This window comes from Plectrocnemia conspersa, unplaced genomic scaffold (genome assembly GCF_051122295.1).
Source record: "Plectrocnemia conspersa isolate PC_06_02 unplaced genomic scaffold, ASM5112229v1 ptg000014l, whole genome shotgun sequence".
In the NCBI taxonomy this organism is placed as follows: domain Eukaryota; kingdom Metazoa; phylum Arthropoda; class Insecta; order Trichoptera; family Polycentropodidae; genus Plectrocnemia; species Plectrocnemia conspersa.
The window spans coordinates 12,435,657-12,455,037 of record NW_028277178.1 but is presented as its reverse complement, the minus strand read 5'-3'; the positions used below and the strand labels follow the sequence as shown (position 1 = coordinate 12,455,037).

At 29.5% G+C, this 19,381-nt stretch overlaps 4 protein-coding genes across 4 annotated transcripts; 3 read left to right on the top strand and 1 right to left on the bottom strand.

Annotated features, from left to right (window-relative positions):
• Window positions 1–3,539: 3,539 nt before the first annotated feature.
• LOC148226237 (larval cuticle protein A2B-like) lies at window positions 3,540–4,403 on the top strand. Its single transcript, XM_088203410.1, has 2 exons — window positions 3,540–3,643; window positions 3,866–4,403. The coding sequence occupies exons 1-2, from the start codon at window positions 3,632–3,634 to the stop codon at window positions 4,307–4,309; spliced, it is 456 nt and encodes a 151-aa protein (XP_088059536.1). The 5' UTR covers window positions 3,540–3,631; the 3' UTR covers window positions 4,310–4,403.
• A 979-nt stretch (window positions 4,404–5,382) lies between these two features.
• Window positions 5,383–13,391, top strand: LOC148226236 (uncharacterized). Its single transcript, XM_088204587.1, has 6 exons — window positions 5,383–5,463; window positions 5,535–6,112; window positions 9,264–9,336; window positions 9,410–9,961; window positions 12,404–12,550; window positions 12,626–13,391. Exons 1-6 carry the CDS (start codon window positions 5,452–5,454, stop codon window positions 13,268–13,270), a joined length of 2,007 nt encoding a protein of 668 aa, XP_088060713.1. The 5' UTR covers window positions 5,383–5,451; the 3' UTR covers window positions 13,271–13,391.
• Window positions 13,392–15,208: 1,817 nt separating this feature from the next.
• On the top strand, window positions 15,209–16,029 carry LOC148226235 (uncharacterized). The gene is made up of 2 exons (XM_088203407.1): window positions 15,209–15,249; window positions 15,322–16,029. The coding sequence occupies exons 1-2, from the start codon at window positions 15,238–15,240 to the stop codon at window positions 15,961–15,963; spliced, it is 654 nt and encodes a 217-aa protein (XP_088059533.1). The 5' UTR covers window positions 15,209–15,237; the 3' UTR covers window positions 15,964–16,029.
• A 1,317-nt stretch (window positions 16,030–17,346) lies between these two features.
• On the bottom strand, window positions 17,347–18,253 carry LOC148226234 (uncharacterized). The gene is made up of 2 exons (XM_088203941.1): window positions 18,221–18,253; window positions 17,347–18,147 (listed from the first exon to the last, which is right to left on the bottom strand). The coding sequence occupies exons 1-2, from the start codon at window positions 18,230–18,232 to the stop codon at window positions 17,377–17,379; spliced, it is 783 nt and encodes a 260-aa protein (XP_088060067.1). The 5' UTR covers window positions 18,233–18,253; the 3' UTR covers window positions 17,347–17,376.
• Between the last annotated feature and the right edge of the window lie 1,128 nt (window positions 18,254–19,381).

Below are 19,381 nucleotides of genomic sequence, written 5' to 3'. Positions count from 1 at the left end.
GAGAACAGAGCATCGAGTTACAAAAAAAATTATATGTGCTCACTATATGTGTCATTTTAAATCAAAGAATCATTGAAAAAAATGTTAAAAAAGCTCCAGTTATTTTACATTTTTCATATTTCGAACAAGATATATGTAGATAAAATAAAATTGAAAAAACGAGACTTAAGTTCACCGAGAGGCAAATTTTGAAACGTTACTTTGTAGAAAGCCCAGATAAATTTTATCAGTATGCCGATTCCCTTGCAAGCAGTTTCTTCTTATCTAGTTACCAATGTACTTTTTAGATTACCAAAGTAAAGATAAGGCTGATTAAAGTACTTTTTTATACAATTTTTTGCCATTCAAACATTACCGACCTCTATTAAAACTTTCAAGAAAGCATATATATTTTTAAGCATCTGGCATGGACATACTTTTTCTTATGCAACAGTAAAAAGAATGCAGTGATTGTAAAATTTTTAAAATATTCGTAATAATTTAATTTTCAAGAAAAAAAAGCTCTATGAAATTTCTTGACTTTTTCCTTGTTTACATAACTTATATAAACACTAGTGCTTTTTGAATTTCTATCGTGTTTGGGAGATCAAGGTTAGTTAATCTATTTTAACTATTATGTTTTTTACCTTTTCCTAATCTCTCTATTCAATAACGTGCAAGTGTGCTACAAAAAAATAGAATAAAATGCTAAATTTAGCTCAGGGAATTTCATACATTATTAGACAAAAAAATTTGGTAAAACTCCTCAAAATAAAATAATAAAAACAGCCATATTTATATATCACTACGATTAAAGGATAGTATTTTGTAATACAAATTTAAATTTAAAATAAGAAAATATTGTTTAGCCGTATTCTGAGATAAGTGTAGCACCCTGAATTACTTATATAAAATTTAGAGACTGCTTCTACACAACGTTCTCTTGATAATTTAAACTTTTGAATTAAACACATAACTGTACCAAATATCATCGAATGTGTCACAATACAGCGTTCTTGGACCTATGCTGCATTTGTTACTGTTGTTCTTTCCCAGAACTCAATAAGACACTACAATAATGGCATCTGATACTGACCAAAAATAACATCGGAAAGATTGCAAGATCATCTCTCAAAAGTCCAAGCTTGCTTCTCTGACTAGCAAATCAGAACTAATGAAACTAAATTAAAAAATGCCAAGTACACTGGTATTCATTAACAATAAATCAATACCACAAGAGAATTACGACAATTATCTTGGAATTAAACTCAACAGAAGACTGCCCTGGAAAACTCATATTTAGAACAAAAGGAACACTGACTCATGGGACCGAATTCTGGCTTATCATTGGAAAACAAAATTTGTTAAATAATTTACGTTATAACCTGGCAGACGTAAGCCCAATGTGTTACACTGGGGAAAATCTGTAGCAACTTGTGCAAAAATAAAAATAATGATCAGTAAGTATTAATTACCAGATTGAAAGTCTGGGAATTGGTGACATCTATATTATTAATTATACATTATTATATGAAATATAATTTATAATCAATATATAATAATTTATCCAGAGCCGATTTTCAATAATTATACATTTTTTATAAATAAAAATTTGAATGTCAATACCGACGCTCGAACTTGCAACTACAAAATTACTAGTCTGATACGTTACGGACTGCGCTATTCCATCTTTAGAATTATATTATATAACACTAATAAAGCTCATGTTTGGGTTGTGAGCTCCATATCTAATATCAACATTTTTGTGAGATTCCAAAACAAATTCCTCAGGTTCCTTGGCTTACTGCAAATATAATATTAAGTAACAGCAACTGTGTCAATATAGAAGAAGCAATTAAATAGGTAAATAAACATAAATAATTATAACATTGTTTTTTTGCAGATTACTTGCCAGTATGCTGCGGTGAGTATTTAGTATTTTCAAATATTGTTCATTTACTTATTTATTTGTTTCTTTTACATTGACACAGTTGCAGTCAGTTAATATATGCAACAAAAAAAGGAACACTGGCCATCAACCTGAGGAATTCGTTTTGGAATCTCTCAAGAATATTGATTTAAGTAGACTTAAACATGTAAATATGTTAAAATAAACAAATAAATTTGATTAACATAAGCAATGAAATGACCACTAATAAAACAACTACCGATTTGCCTTTAATAAGAAAAGAAGACTATGATTTAACCTAATTAAACATTAAGGTGGGTTACCGTTGTACATAGATAAAAAAATTAAATTTCTGATTTCTATCTGGCACAGCAAGAAAAGGGTGCCAAATGATGATTTTAGTTAATATATAAAAGTTGATTATTACGGGATAATATCTTCTGCCTCCGGATTGACTTTAAAAAAAAAACTTTTATTTGATGAGTTGTTATAGCAAGGTTAAGAAAAGTTTTAAAATGTTTCTCTGGTAATTAAAATTGTATGATTAACATTTATTTATGACAATAAAAAATTGTCAAAAATGACATTTATATTAGTATTATGATAATATTTCAAATAGCGCAAGAATACTTCTTTCTACCGAATTTTGGCATGACTGTATTTGATTTTATATGAAGCTTTCTCTCTCAGATTTTTTGCTCAATGTGGCTAAAACAGTCCTTTCAACAGCTTATGTGTGAGATGGCAGGCGTAGTAAAGACAGTACTCTTTTTGCTTTTTGGGCGACAAACAATTAGATGTCTTTATCAGGTATGGATTTCAATATTAGTTGATCAGATACATTTTGTTCTCAGACAATGTGACTGCTGTAAGAAGGATACATCAAATTATACAGTCGGAATCTATTTTTCTGAATACTGCGAGCTTTCAAAATTCGACGTACTACCAGTTCACAGATATGTGATTCAGAGTCGTACAGCTTATGTTATGAGCAAAAAATTTTCAGGGTGTTTCATGTTAATCCGAAGGCAGTTAGACTTATTAGAATGTAATAACTTTTCACACATTTTTTTAAGAGCCTTTAGTACATTTTTATCACTGTGCCCCTCAAATAGGAAAGAAAAAAAATTGACTTACCTAATTAAACATCAGGGCCGGTCCCGGCGGGAGACACTAATGTGAAAATAATCAACGACACTAATGTGAAAACAATAAACTAATACTAAGAAAATAAACAATTGAATATCATATAGTTATTAGATTTTATTTAATCAATACCGTTGTTACCGCTCCTAATACAAATATTATATACATTTTCATTATAAATCCCTTGACATTATAAATAAAAAAAAGCTTCTACTACTCATAAATAATAACGATTTTAGCGTAGGATTCGAAAAGAGTTGGCAGTTTAAAGACCACCGGTCATCACAATAAAATATAAAAAAGTCCATACTAATCATTATTGTATTTATAAACCCGCTCTACATCAGTGAGCAAAAAATGTATATGTTGATGAACTCAACCTGTACTTGTTAATGTTTACCATATATTTTTTTCATGCACACCACACTAAAACGAACCTTTAATACAGGTTTGTCAAACTTGACATTCAATTGGGTTTACATGCTTTTAATGTCACTTTTTTATGCTCAATCAACTATTTGTTGTGTATATAAAGCCAGGGTGGAGTTTTAAACAGTATCATTTGTGATTCAGTCCGCTGTACACAAGTTCTTAACAATGGCATTCAGAGTAAGTATTATATAAATAATGTGTAACCTATCCAAAACCCTTAAATGTATTTAATATTTTATATGTTTCATTACACTTTAAGATTGTATTATCTAACTACTCGATACATATATTAAAATTAATATTACAATAATTAATTGTTCAGTTCAGTATTACTGATTATTTTCTTGACTCGCACACAATAATATCATCCGATCTAATCGTAATAATTTTGCGTTTCAGTTCTTGTTCTTCGCTGCTGTGGTGGCTGTGGCCAGCGCCAGTGCAATCCCTTATGCTTACGTATCCTCAGAATACGATCACGTCCCTCAATACAGCTACTCTTATGGAGTAAATGATCCCTACACTGGTGACGTCAAGAGCCAACACGAAACCCGCACCGGAGATCTAGTTTCTGGACAATATGCCCTCAACGACGCTGACGGAACTCGCCGCACTGTAGACTATGCCGCCGATCCCATCAATGGATTTAATGCCGTAGTCCGCAAAGATCCCCTTGTTCATGCTGCTTCAGTATATGCTGCTCACACCCCAGTCGCCTACTCAGCACCACTCGCTTATGCTGGCGCCCATATTCCTTACTCAGCATACTCAGCGTCTCCCCTCGCATACTCTGCCTACTCTGCCTATCCCTATTCCGCCCACAATTACGCCTATGCCTATTAAATATCTATAATAAATATTTATTAAGTTATTCAAATAGACGAATCCGCTATACGACACTATGTAAAAAGTAAATAAACTATTGTCTTTATATAAATACATGTTTTAATTTATTTTCAATATTTTTCCATATTTGCAACATATAGAATCTGTAAACCAGATTCAAATAAACATTTTTTACGATTTACGCGATAACATGGGATTGGTTGCTGGATATAAAAACCGTATAAAATATATGAAAGTCATATAAAACGTGGAGATACGTTGCAAAAAATCTGCGATGTACAAATAAATCAAATACAATATATACACCATAACAATCGAAACAAGTTCCTTAAATGCACACGCATATCCTTTTTAATATCATAAAAGCAGTAATATATCAAATTTAATTTATGATATGCTTATAAAAGAAATCTAAATTCTAAATAAATTAATAAAATAAAATATATGAATTTATATATCTCAGAATCACTTTTGAGAGCAAGTGGAAGTTCTCTCTTCACGTAAACGACATTTGCGATAAATCCTTCAAGATGCACGGCTTTCTTTAAAGCAAGCAATGTGTTTAGACATTTTATTGTTATATTTAAATTTGAGTTTAATCTTGTCATAGTCACTTTTTCCGGAAATCAGTGGGATATTATGCTTTCATGTGAAATATCACATAAATATAGATTCTGTTCTTTGGAATGGTAATGGAAATGTTATTTGTAATATATATATATATATATATATATATATATATATATATATATATATATATATATATATATATATATATATATATATATATATAAATATATATATATAAATTTAAAACAAAGTAAACAACATAGTTATTAAACATACTTTCTTTACAGATCCACGTACATACATATGTTTATAAAACAACATAAAAGCTAAAGAATGCGGCAAATGTTAAAATACCAAGGAAGGTCATTAAGTAGATCAAACGATTGCGTTGGCTCTTATGCGCGATTACAGAGCGACCAATGTCGTATAGCATTCACAACGCCATGAAGTATATTGTAATGCTTTTATATAAAACGCACAGGATCTACTCAAGTATATAAAGGCTAGTAGAAGCTTTAGACGGTATCATTTGTGATTCAGCTTGCTGTAGCACAAGTTCTCTAGCAAAAATGGCATTCAGAGTGAGTCTGCTTTTATAATAAAAAATAATTAATTAAATAGCAATTATTATTTAAATAATTTATTATTTCAGTTCTTGTTCTTCGCCGCCGTAGTGGCCATGGCCAGCGCTAGTGCCATTCCACTAACCTATGTTAATTCCGAATACGACCACGTACCACAATACAGCTATTCGTACGGCGTCGAGGATCCCCACACTGGTGACTCAAAGAGCCAACATGAAACCCGTTCCGGAGACGTAGTTACTGGACAATATTCCCTCAATGATGCTGATGGAACTCGCCGCACAGTAGACTACACCGCTGATCCTATTAATGGATTTAACGCCGTAGTCCGCAAAGATGCCCTCGTCCATGCCGCTCCAGTCGTAGCTGCCGCTCCAGTTGTCACCGTAGCTCGCGCCGTTGCTCCAGTAGCTTATTCTGCCGCTCCAGTAGCTTACTCTGCTGCTCCAGTATCTTACTCTGCTGCTCCAGTTGCCTACCATAATGCTCCCCTTTCCTACTCTGCTGCTCCAGTCGCATACTCTGCCGGACCAGTTGCCTATCATGGTGCCCCCCTTGCTTACTCCGCTGCTCATGTAGCTGCCCCATTCGCCTATTCCAGCCCATTAGCCTACAACACCGTATCCAAATTCGCTTATGCCTATTAAAAACCTGATACTAACTAGAAACAATTTAATTTATTTAATACAATGTGAAATGATTGTATAAGAAAGAATGAAAAAAAACGACAAATAAAATAAATAATTTATTATAAAATATTTACCTCTTTTATTTTTATGAAATTTACTAACGTAATATGACTATTAAAACCAGTCTTATTAAATCGTTTAAGTTGGATATTCGAATTATGAGAAAACTCGTGTGTTCCTAATATTGCCATTGAGGACAATAAAATTAATACATTTAATAAATCCATCAAAATATTAATTATGCACTAAATGCATATATTTGCTATACAATTTAATTAAAACCTTAGTGTTAGAAACATTTCATTTAAAATGATGAAAAAAATTTACAAAAAATATTATTTTAACTGCTAACTACAATATATACATACATATGTACTTAAAAATAATAAAATAAAAATAACTTTTGCACTAAGTTTTTTTTAACTTATTTTTTCCCATTGGAAGACTATTGACATAATATTACGTAAACCATGGGTATTGACTATTAAAATAATAAAAAAATCGCAAATATGTAATTAAAAAATATGATATAAAAAGAAAAAATAAAACTAACATTTAAGATTAGGAAATAATTATTTTATTTATTTATTTCAATGTAAATAACAACAAAGAAGAAAGAACAAAAAATAATCATAAAAAATATTATTATAAATATTGTTTGATTACTTACATACTTTATTACATCGATAATACATTCGAAAATCCGTGATTAAAATGGAATTAGATCTCAAAACAAGAATTGCTTCTTATGATTTTGTTTACTTCATATTACGACAAACAAATAAAAATATATTGATCGGGGTGTAAAGGGTTAAAAAGGAGTTGGAGTCGGTCAAATTTTTACGACTCCACCGACTCCGATTTCGACTCCAACTCCGACTCCACGGCCCTGTTTAAAATATTAACAGTTGTACTTAAAGGAACATATCTAAGATAGATAAAAAATAGGGTATTTTTATTTCAACTACTTAACATTTGTTTATAAATAAAATTACATATTTATTAAAATTTAAAAAAAATATAATAATAACTAATAATAAAAAACATATATTAATAATAAATATTATAAAAAATATTTTATATTATATTGTAATTTGAGATTTTAAATTAAAAAACCCTGGAAAATTTATAAAATGTTCTAACCTGTTCTATTTTGCTCTCGTTGAGAATCAGATTTCTTGACTTTCTCCTTTATGTACAGGTAAATCTAGGAAATCTATTTCAAAGATCCTAGACAATTTATAAAACCTATGAATCTCGGTATTAGTAAACATAATCCTAAAAATTTTGGGATTAATATATTGTCAAATACAATCGGGTTAGACTGTCTACATTTCTTTTATTTTTGTTGCTTATATAAAATCACTGAGAATTTTTTTGTGGGGTAATGATATAATTTGTCTTATACAGGTGATGCAAATGTCATGCGCGTCGTAAAACTTGTTATGCTAGAACACCAATTGCAATTTCGAAATTTCTGAAGTCCTTTACAAAAAGATTTTAGCTCAAATCTCGGAATCATGCTCTGTAAAAAATGATTAAAGTCAATTTACTGATGTCTAAAATGAAAAAGGAGAAGGATTTTTAATAATTCGTAGAAAAACTGAAAATATTTGTTTAAAAAATCAACGTATCAGCGATATAATTATTAAAGGGGGATAATTTGTGGCAATATTTAAAAAATTGCCAACTTAAAATATTGCGAATCAGCACAAAAATATTATATTATTTTAGAGTGTAAAGCTAGAGAGAATAGTCTACAAGGTATACTATATTTTTAAAAATAAGTATATAAAAATGCTAGATTAAAAAAAAATTGTAATATTTAGCAAAAATAACTATGTAAAAATGTATGAAATTAAGGAAGTTGTGACTTTTAAAAGTAGCTGCTTAAAAATTCCGTCGACGTAATTCCAACTTGTACTCCGCCAATGCAATTTTGAAATTCGCATTCCAGTATTTATTACGCTTACATATGCATTAAGCAAATATATGATAATTGCTTTTAAAATATATAGAAAAACGAAAGCTTACATATTTAACTGGTGCATTCATAATCAATTTGATGACAATGAATTTTAACTCGTAAAAGTATATCGAAAAAAATGAAAATAAAAATTAATTAATCTTTTATAGTACAAGAGCAGAATACACTACAAATTATTTCATTACAACTTAAAACGCTATCTGTTGGATTCTCTTCAGTGTTATCATCAAGAAACATTAGTAAACAAATGACGATGTATATGTTGTTATACAAAAAAATGACAATTTTATAATTTAGTGCTTAGTATATATATATATATATGCAATATAAATATGAATACACTATACGTATACATACATGTACGAGTATACATATATAATATACGTAGATACATACAAATGCAATTTTACGATACCAAGTCCCAAGAACCCAGGTTCGTGAAATTGTAATCCCAAAATTCTAGGATAACAATTTTGACTCGAAGTTGGACAACATATGTACTATAAATCTAAAAAATGCAATTAAAAATATTGTATTAATACTATAAGTGAACTATCTAGTAAAACGATTAATAATTTTTGTATAATATAAATATCGACACATATTTAAAACACTAAAATAAAATAATTAAACGTAGTATTATAATAATTAAAACTAAATTAATAAAGCTTAAAATAAACAAGAATATGGGAAAGTACAATAGAAGTCAACATTAGATATTTCATATATTTATTATATTTAATGATTTACTTTAAAATATAAAATAATTGCAATAATCAAATTGCTTTTAATTATCACTAATACAAAATAAAAATTGATAATGACTTCTAATAATTTTAAGTAAATATAAATATATTATTTATTTATTATTTAGAAATATTTTATAATCAATTTACAAGTATCATATATAAAACATAAGTTGATCGCATATATAATGCAAGTTTGTACTGTATTGTATTTTGATAGAATCAAAAATAATATTAGCATTATCTAATTATTAAAACTAAATAATAATAGCGATATTGTTTTCGTATAACCTTAACCAAACCGGAGCTACTAATAGCAATCTATAGTATATAACGTATGAAACACCGGAACTACGCGGCATATATAAGACGTAGTAAAATCACAAACCGTATCATTTGTGATTCAGTCTTCTGTAGCACAAGTTCCTCAGCAAAAATGGCATTCAAAGTATGGCTGCCAGACATACTAAATTAATTATTATCAATGTAGAAATAGTATTAATTAAAATTTATTATTTCAGTTCTTGTTCTTCGCTGCCGTAGTGGCCATGGCCAGTGCTAGTGCAATCCCTCTAACCTATGTAAACTCCGAATACGACCACGTACCACAATATAGCTATTCATATGGAGTCGAGGATCCCCATACTGGTGACTCCAAGAGCCAACACGAGACCCGCTCCGGAGATATAGTCACAGGACAATATTCCCTAAATGATGCTGATGGAACTCGCCGCACCGTAGACTACACCGCTGATCCCATCAATGGATTCAACGCCGTAGTCCGCAAAGATGCCCTTGTCCATGCCGCTCCAGCTATCACCGTAGCTCGCGCCGTTGCTCCAGTAGCTTATTCTGCTGCTCCAGTAGCTTATTCTGCTGCTCCAGTATCTTACTCAGCCGCTCCAGTTGCTTACCACAACGCTCCTCTTTCCTACTCCGCTGCTCCATTCGCATACTCTGCTGGACCAGTTGCCTATCATGGTGCCCCCCTTGCCTACTCCGCTGCTCACGTAGCCGCCCCCTTCGCTTATTCTTCCCCATTGGCCTACAACACCGTATCCAAGTTTGCCTATGCCTATTAAATACCTAATTCCACCTAGAAACAATTTTATTTATTTATTGCATTGGAGTATATATATATATAAAAAAAATGAAAAAACGATGAATAAAATAAACATTTTAAAAAAAAACAACAATTTTTTTTTATTTTATCACATTTTATATTTATTTTAGTAATTTAAACTATTTTTAAACATCAGATATAAGTAAAAAAATATTTTTTTTTAGATTGATTATGAATAAAAAAAATATGTAGAGCTTATAAATACTATATCAATTTATAAATTAAAATAGGCTTAATGACATTTTATTAAAATAATTTTTTTTTTTATAAAAATATGATGTTTTTAGTTTTCAATTTATTTTTATGATTGCTTTGATTTTTATTAGCAGATTTTTTTTAAATAGCAAGTAATTGAGAATGAATATTTTTTTCTAATGAACTTTTAAGTCATTCATATTTTAAACCTGTTTTTTAGCTACAATTGTAAAAATGTATAATTATTAAAATATTTAGGTAATTACAATTAATAATAATAAATTTGTTTTACTTTGCATGAAAACAAATTTCATATCGGTTTGCACTATAAAAATATTCTAGATAATAAAATATATCTTATTTTAAGAAAAATATATTTAATATTTATAATAAAAATATCTATAATTTGTGATTTTTATTTTAAATCAGCATATAGTTTGTTTTATTATTAAAGTATAACATATTATTAAAGTTTTAAATAAAGATAATTTCCCCTATAAAATAAAATAGGAAATGTATAAATTACAGTTTTAATTTTTGATCAATATTTTTATTTGAAATCAAAAATGTGGAGATATATTCGATGATATATACAAAAAGTGTTATTTTATAATAATATTTTTTCGTAAAAAGTCGAAAAATCATACATGTTTATTTATTAACTTTTCTTAGTAAATTAAAATTATATTTTTGTACTAATAGCTTTATACATTCATCATACGAGCTCGGAATAGCGTAGACCTTACGATCTTGACAGGTAACCCAGAGGCCGCACGTTCGTACCACAACAACATACTCCAATTTTTATAGATAAAAAAATATCGTTTTTTGAAAACCGTCTTCGGCTACAAATTAGCATGTATTTATTATGAATTAAAATACATATAATAATTTTTAATAAAATATATTGACTTTACCGATTCCCAAACTGAAAAGTCTAGTGGTTTTAATACTCACTTATAGATAGTATTATGTCTGCTTAACTTACCTCTTTTTTACGCATTGGGTTTACACCTGTAAGGTTACAACAGAAGATTGAAAATATAATACAATACAATATTATTGTATGTACTAATGAAACTAGAGTATATTTCTATAATAATTTAAACATTAAGAATATTTTTAAATAATTTAAGCTTAAACAAAACATTTTGATGAAAAGTTCACAGTAAGAGTGAATTAAAAATATTTAGTAATTACAAAATATTTCTGAATAATATGGTATTTTTAATAACATATTTGCTTTCATTATAAAAAGTGTTAAATTATGTACAATATATGTAATACCAATAATATTTAAAATATAGAAGTTTATATCATGATGTATGTATGTATATAAACATAGTTATTATATTAAAATAAAAATTATAATGTATTTTATTACCTACTTAATTGCTATAAATAAAATAATACACTTAATTTAAAAGAAAATAAAATATATCGATAAAGATATTGTAGTGGTATAACTTTTATCAAACCAGAGATTTCTTAATGGTTTAAAATATGTATATAGCTACTATAGTTTATTATGGAAACAATTATACCATATGTTTAAAATTACATAATAATTAATATAATTATTATATCAAACTGCAATAAAATATTACTTCGTATGAAAAAGTATAATATATACTATCATAATTACCAAATATTATTGTTAAACTATACGAGTGTGATAAATAAAAATATTCTTACAATAATTTTAAGATAAAATAAAAAATCAAATTTTATACATATATTTTCGATTCTATTACATTAAAAAAAATCAAGAATAATATTAAAAAATGTTTATTCCTATTAAGTTTACTTTACCATGTTGTCTATTTTTTTTAAATAAAAAAAGGTTATTTTTATTCTTATATACATAAGCTTATATAAAAATCACGGTAATAGTAAATCAGGGCTTTTTATGTATAATATAAACCCACTTCCAAAATTATTTATTAAATTAACAAAATATAAAAAGAGCCTTAATAATTGTGTTATCGCCATTTTCAGAATTACATTTAATATTACAAAATTACATGTAGGTATATACATATGTATGCTTATGTATCATATTTAAATAAAGGATACATATATTGTATTTTAATACCCACTTAAAATAATCTATTTATAAAATTATTACACATAATTTGAAACAAAACAAGTTCATTGATGGCGATATTGTTTTCGTATAACCTTAACCAAACCGGAGCAACTAATAGCAATCCATAGTTTATATATTTTACGCACGACACACCGGAACTACGCGGCATATATAAGGCGTAGTCAAAGCTCAAGCCGTATCATTTGTGATTCAGTCTTCTGTAGCACAAGTTCCACAGCAAAAATGGCATTCAAAGTACGGCTGCCAAACATATTAGATTAATTATCATTCATATTAAAATTAAATTAATCAAATATTTTATTATTTCAGTTCTTGTTCTTCGCTGCCGTAGTGGCCATGGCCAGTGCTAGTGCCATTCCACTAACCTATGTTAACTCCGAATACGACCACGTACCACAATACAGCTATTCGTATGGAGTCGAGGATCCCCATACCGGTGACTCTAAGAGCCAACACGAAACCCGCTCAGGAGATGTAGTCACTGGACAATATTCCCTCAATGATGCTGATGGAACTCGCCGCACCGTAGATTACACCGCTGATCCCATTAATGGATTCAACGCCGTAGTCCGCAAAGATGCCCTCGTCCATGCCGCTCCAGTCGTAGCTGCTGCTCCAGCTGTCACCGTAGCTCGCGCCGTTGCTCCAGTAGCTTATTCTGCTGGTCCAGTAGCTTATTCTGCTGCTCCAGTAGCTTACTCCGCTGCTCCAATCGCTTACTCCTCTTCTCCAGTTGCCTACCACAATGCCCCAGTTGCTTACCACAATGCCCCAGTTGCTTACCACAACGCTCCCCTTTCTTACTCTGCTGGTCCAGTCGCATACTCTGCTGGCCCAATTGCCTATCAAGGCGCTCCTCTTGCCTATTCTGCTGCTCACGTAGCTGCCCCATTCGCCTACTCCAGCCCATTAGCCTACAACACCGTAGCTGCCAAATACGCCTATGCCTATTAAATACCTATTATAATTATTAATTTAATTTATTAAAATAAAACGAAAATTTATATATGTATATTCGAACTTGAACGAATGATTGTGACAACACTTGTGGAAAATAAATAATTTATTTTGAGTATAACGGTTTTTCATTTACTAATTATTTTACTACAATTGTATTGCAATATAGGATAAAAAATATTTTTAATAAAAATTCTGATTTAATAATATTTTTAATTAATTTACAATAAACAGTTACAAAAAAATTATATAATAAAATTTCGGATGCTCGTATTTATTTACATTTGAAATAATATTATATGCATATTAAATATTTAAAATTAAATTATCTTAAAAATTATTTTCTTAACGTAATATAATATATTTTTCTATTAACAACTAGAGAATCAATATAAAGTAATACACCAATAAAATATAAAGGAATATAATAAGTGTGTATATATTACAATTATTGATATATGTATTACTTCATAATAAATGTTATATATGCGTCAGAATAATTACTTTATTGAAATCATTTTTATTGCTATGAGTAAAAGGTGTTTAAAAATAAAAACTTTACATGTGACAAAAATAAAATATTTTTATTTAAATTCGTTATATATTAAAAAGAGTTTAAGTTTAACTGCAATAAGTAAGTTTAACCTCTGTTTGATTTTCTTAGTAATTGAATAAATTGTTATATAAATGGTTAGTCATTTTATTCAGTAATTGATCAATCAAACAGAAAGTTGTATATTGTGTTGCTATATATCATGCACTATGCCTTCTTAATTTTTGTTTTAAATAAGATTTAAATAAACTTTTTTTAATAGTATATATATAATATTAGGTGTGTTAGTATTGACAAAATGTTTTACTTCAAGTTTTTATTTGGACGGGTTAATGACCAACAAAGGAGTTTTACTGACAATTTATGGTTATTAAAATACATATATTAATACTTCCTGTTAATTTTATTTATTTACTGTTATAAATTTTCATATAAGTAGGCATTGTGAAACACTAGACTGAAATCGGCTATTTTAATACAGGTAAAGAATTTTTTTTTTATGTCAAGATGTCGCGTATTTTTTTTAATAAAACTTTATGTTACAAAAAAATAAACGTTTGATTATATGTCAATCATTAACAGAATAACATTTTATTATGAAATATAAAATTTAAAATATCCTATTTTTATTATTAAATTATTTCAAATGTTATTACTCTTATAATATTTTTATTATTACAATAAAAAAATCTTATTGTTGTAAAAATATACAGTAGCGTGACGAAATAATTAGACCACCACATATTTTGCAAGGAACTAATGTAGAAAATAAATGTTGTGCGTTTGAAGATTTGATATTTTCACAATAATAAAATAGCGTTACCTATAGTTTAATTTAGCAATTTATATTATATAAAAAGGAGTAAAAATAATTTGCGTATTTTGATTAATGATAAAAAAATAAAAATAGCTTCAAAAACATAATAAATAGTAATATAAAAAAATCCCGATATAATATTCAATTAAGATAAAATTTAAAGATTTTTTTCAAAAGCTCATATTTTTATATTTTTTTAGATTCATAAAAATGTATGATTTGAAGGATATATATATACATATTTACAATATCTTTAAGGTATCAAATAAATTTTCTCTATTCATCATTCATTATCATCAGATTTGTATCATATTCTATTATACAAACCTGAATTTTAAATTGAAAAATTACATTTTTTTCAATTTAATTACTTCCGGACAATAAAAAGCGTAAATTGAAATGAAGGTTAAGTATTTGCTCCAATAACCGTAACCAGATTCACTTTAATCGCTTGCCAAATACTAAAGAATTGCAAGGCATAATCAATGGTTGCATTTGTCATACAGGAACTATACTGAGTATATAAGGCCAAGCCAAAGCTCATTTATTATCATTTGTGATTCAGTCTTCTGTAGCACAGGTTATTCAGCGAAAATGGCATTCAAAGTAAGTCACATATAAATCAATCAATTATATTGTATAGTAATTATATAATTAAATAAATTAATATTGTTCTAGTTCTTGTTTTTCGCCGCCGTAGTGGCCATGGCCGGCGCTAGTGCCATTCCAATCGTCGAATCCGAATACGACCACGTACCACAATACAGTTACTCATATGGAGTTCAAGATGCCCACACTGGAGATTCGAAAAGCCAACACGAAACTCGCTCCGGAGACATAGTTACTGGACAATACTCCCTCAACGATGCTGATGGAACTCGCCGCACCGTTGACTACACCGCTGATCCCATCAATGGATTCAATGCCGTAGTTCGCAAAGATGCCCTCGTCCATGCCGCTCCAGTCGTAGCCGCCGCTCCAATCGTAGCTGCTCCAGCTATCGTTGAAGCCCGTACCCATTCCGTAGTTGCTCCAGTAGCATACTCCGCTGCTCCAGCTGCTTATTCTGCAGCTCCATTTGCCTACTCCGCTCAAGTAGCTGCTCCAGTCGCTTACTCCACTCATGTAGCTGCTCCAGTTGCTTACTCCGCTGCTCCATTTGCCTACTCAGCTGCTTACAACACCGCTCCCTTTGCCTATTCTGCTGGCCATGTAGCCGCTCCAGTAGCCTACTCTGCTGGACATTTAGTTTCTCCATTCACCTATTCCAGCCCATTGGCGTACAACACCGTAGCGGCTAAATATGCCTACGCCTATTAAAATCATCTTAGTACAATTATTATTTATGATAACTTTAATGAAATTAATAAATATTTTTTTAATATACTTGTATTTTTCAATTATTATGTGTACACCATAAATATATATTAAGAGATACTTACATAAAACATGAAGTAGATTTAGATTGTTACGCATTTTGCTAACTCCTGCAATGAAACAACTAAGAATTCACAATAAATAAATAAAAGTTACACCAATTATAGACCAATATAAAGGGCATAATTTATAACTAAATTTATATAACGGCATTTTTTATAACTCATAGATACAGCATTGCAAATATGCTATTAAGCTTCTTTGTAATTATGGAATATTTTATTTAATCTGCAATATGACTTGCATTTAAGATTTAGATTTACATTTGAAGTCCAGACTTTTAATTATTACAAAATTAATAGCTTTTCTTTATCAAAACACACATTTTGTGCAATTTTTTTAAAATATTAGAAATATTTCCATATATGTAATACTTGTTTTTGTTTTTACTTCGTCAGCCATCCCTATCATAAAAGACAGGCTGCGGTGGCGCGGATATTTCTCTGTTACAAAACAGAATTACTGAGAACTGCTACCGTTAGACTTGCCTGAGATTAAGCGAATGTATTTCTTTTATGTTGACAAGTCATGCATATCGCACAAAAAGTTCGAACATGTAAAATTAGTTTTTTAATATTTGCGCTGAAATATCGTCCGGTGGATTTTTTGCATAGGTTGGGTGGGTCGATATTTCGGCCATTTTGAACTTAGATAATATTATTCTACTTTTCTATTCTACCCCGATGAAACTACTTACGTATATCCCCTACAATGAGCATCGTTTTATTCTACGCTTTTGCTTTCCAGTAATATGGACATTGTCGTTTTCGTAGTAAGCCATGAAAATATCGTTTTCAAAAAAAATGTTTGGATTTAAAAACTAAATATTTTTTTTGCTACTACAAATATTTAATTTTGTAATACCGGTATTACCGGTATTGAAATACCTAGTTCTGACTAATGGTGGCTTGCTACCGCTCACTTGCACCTAAGCTGTCCAACAATAATGCACAAACAATTAGTTTTATGAAAAAACCATTTTTTTTATTACTCATTTTAATTATCCTCAAAAAATAATAGAATACATCAATAAATGTTTAATTGATAAATTTATTATCGTACTCCAATTGTGTTGTGTTTTATGGAACTATAATATAATTTCTTAAATTTCTTATCAATCCTATAAATGTAGACTGCTGAAAAAAATTGTCAGTAATAGTTTTTTATATATCAACATATTAAAAAAGTAATAAATTATGTGCATAATAAAAAATATGTTAATTTTATAATAAATATTTATTTATTTTTCTAATTTTCGTTTTGTTTGTACATTAAAGTAAATCAATCAGCATAGTTTTAATAGGCATAAGCGTATTTAGCGGCTACGTTGTTGTAAGCCAATGGGGTAGAGTATGCTACTGGAGCGGCTACTGCATGTCCAGCAGAGTAGGCAAGGGAAGCAGTGTTGTAGGCAGCTGAATAGGCGACTGGAGCGGTGTTGTAGGTAGATGAGTAGGCAACTGGAGCGGTGTTGTAAGCAGCTGAGTAGGAAACTGGAGCGGTGTTGTAAGTAGATGAGTAGGCAACTGGAGCGGTATTATAGGCAGCTGAGTATGCGACTGGTGCGGTGTTGTAAGCAACTGGAGCGGCTACGTGAGCAGCAGAGTAGGCGACTGGAGCAGCTACTTGAGCAGAGTATGAAACTGGAGTAGCTACTTGAGCGGAGTAAGCTAATGGTGCAGCTACTTGAGCGGAGTAGGCGACTGGGGCGGCGGAATAAGCCAATGGAGTGGCTACGGCACGAGCTTCGACAACCGTTGGAGCGACAGCTACGACTGGAGCGGCATGAACGAGGGCATCCTTGCGGACTACGGCATTAAATCCATTAATGGGATCAGCGGTGTAGTCTACGGTGCGGCGAGTTCCATCGGCATCGTTGAGGGAGTATTGTCCCTTGACAACATCTCCGGAGCGGGTTTCGTGTTGGCTCTTGGAGTCTCCGGTGTGGACATCTTGGACTCCGTATGAGTAGCTGTATTCTGGGACGTGGTCGTATTCACTGTTTACATAAGTAACAGGGATGGCACTAGCGCTGGCCATGGCCACTACGGCGGCGAAGAACAAGAACTGAAAAAATAATATATTATTATTAATATGATCATTAATACAATAGGCTATCTAACATATATGACAAACATACTTTGTATGCCATTTTAGTTATGTGCTACAGAAGACTGAATCACAAATGATACTGTTTCAATTTCGGCTTGGCCTTTTATATTCTGATAGTTCCTGTGCTTCTTACATAAAAAAGTATTGCAACTTTATAACGTTCATTGCACTATAATATAGAATGGTAAGCGATAATGTTTGTTATTGCAGTAGTACTAAGAGCTATAATAAAAATCGAGCTTAATTATTTAACCTTCAATCCTATATAAAATAAAAAAATGTTTTTAATATATAAGACTATCTTATTGTATATTGTTTTTTTAGCAAAGACGAAAATTAGAATGCTTTTCTCTATATATTCAGAAATATAAAAAAGTAAAAGTTATTAATTAATTATTAAAAATATATAGCAGTTACATTTAATAACATTTATAATTAAACTATTAATGAAATTTTAACTGTTATAATATTTTTAAATATTTAATTTTCAACATATTTTAAGCTAGAAGTGAAAGCAGTGGCGTCTGATAAAGATAAGTACTTTATAAATTAAATTAAATAAAAATTTTAATTATTCTGAATGTAGTAATTTAAATTTAAAATATGTCATGATAAAAAAATAACTCTATTGTAGTAAAATTTTAATTTTTTCAATGTAGGTGATGTAATGCATCATCTACATTGAAAAAAAATTGGTGATGTGTAGAAGTAAAATAATATAAAAGCATTTTATTGTTATTATAAAATGTAAAATAAATTGTATTTAACTTAAACCGTTCCTAATTTTTATTTTAAAAATATATAATAATTATCTTTAATTGTCAACTCTACATAAATAAGAAAATCTGTGTGTAATTATTTATAATTCGTTATATTTAATTGTAAGTCATACTCTAAATATATTGTATAAATTTCCTATTTTTTCACAAGAAAAATCATGCGTTTATTAAAATAAACGCTAAAGCTATTTTATTATCTGATTGGTCCGCTAATAAACTAGTGGTATTTTTAGACATTTTTTAATGTTGCATTTTGGTGATAATAAAATTGTCAAATTGTCTTTAAATACTTTCGAATTGTAAAGCAAAACAGAATTATTTTTGTATATTGTACTGTATCAAGTCAGCTAATTTATAATATATTTAAGATTAATATTTTTGTTCTGTATACATATAAAAAAAATCTTCGA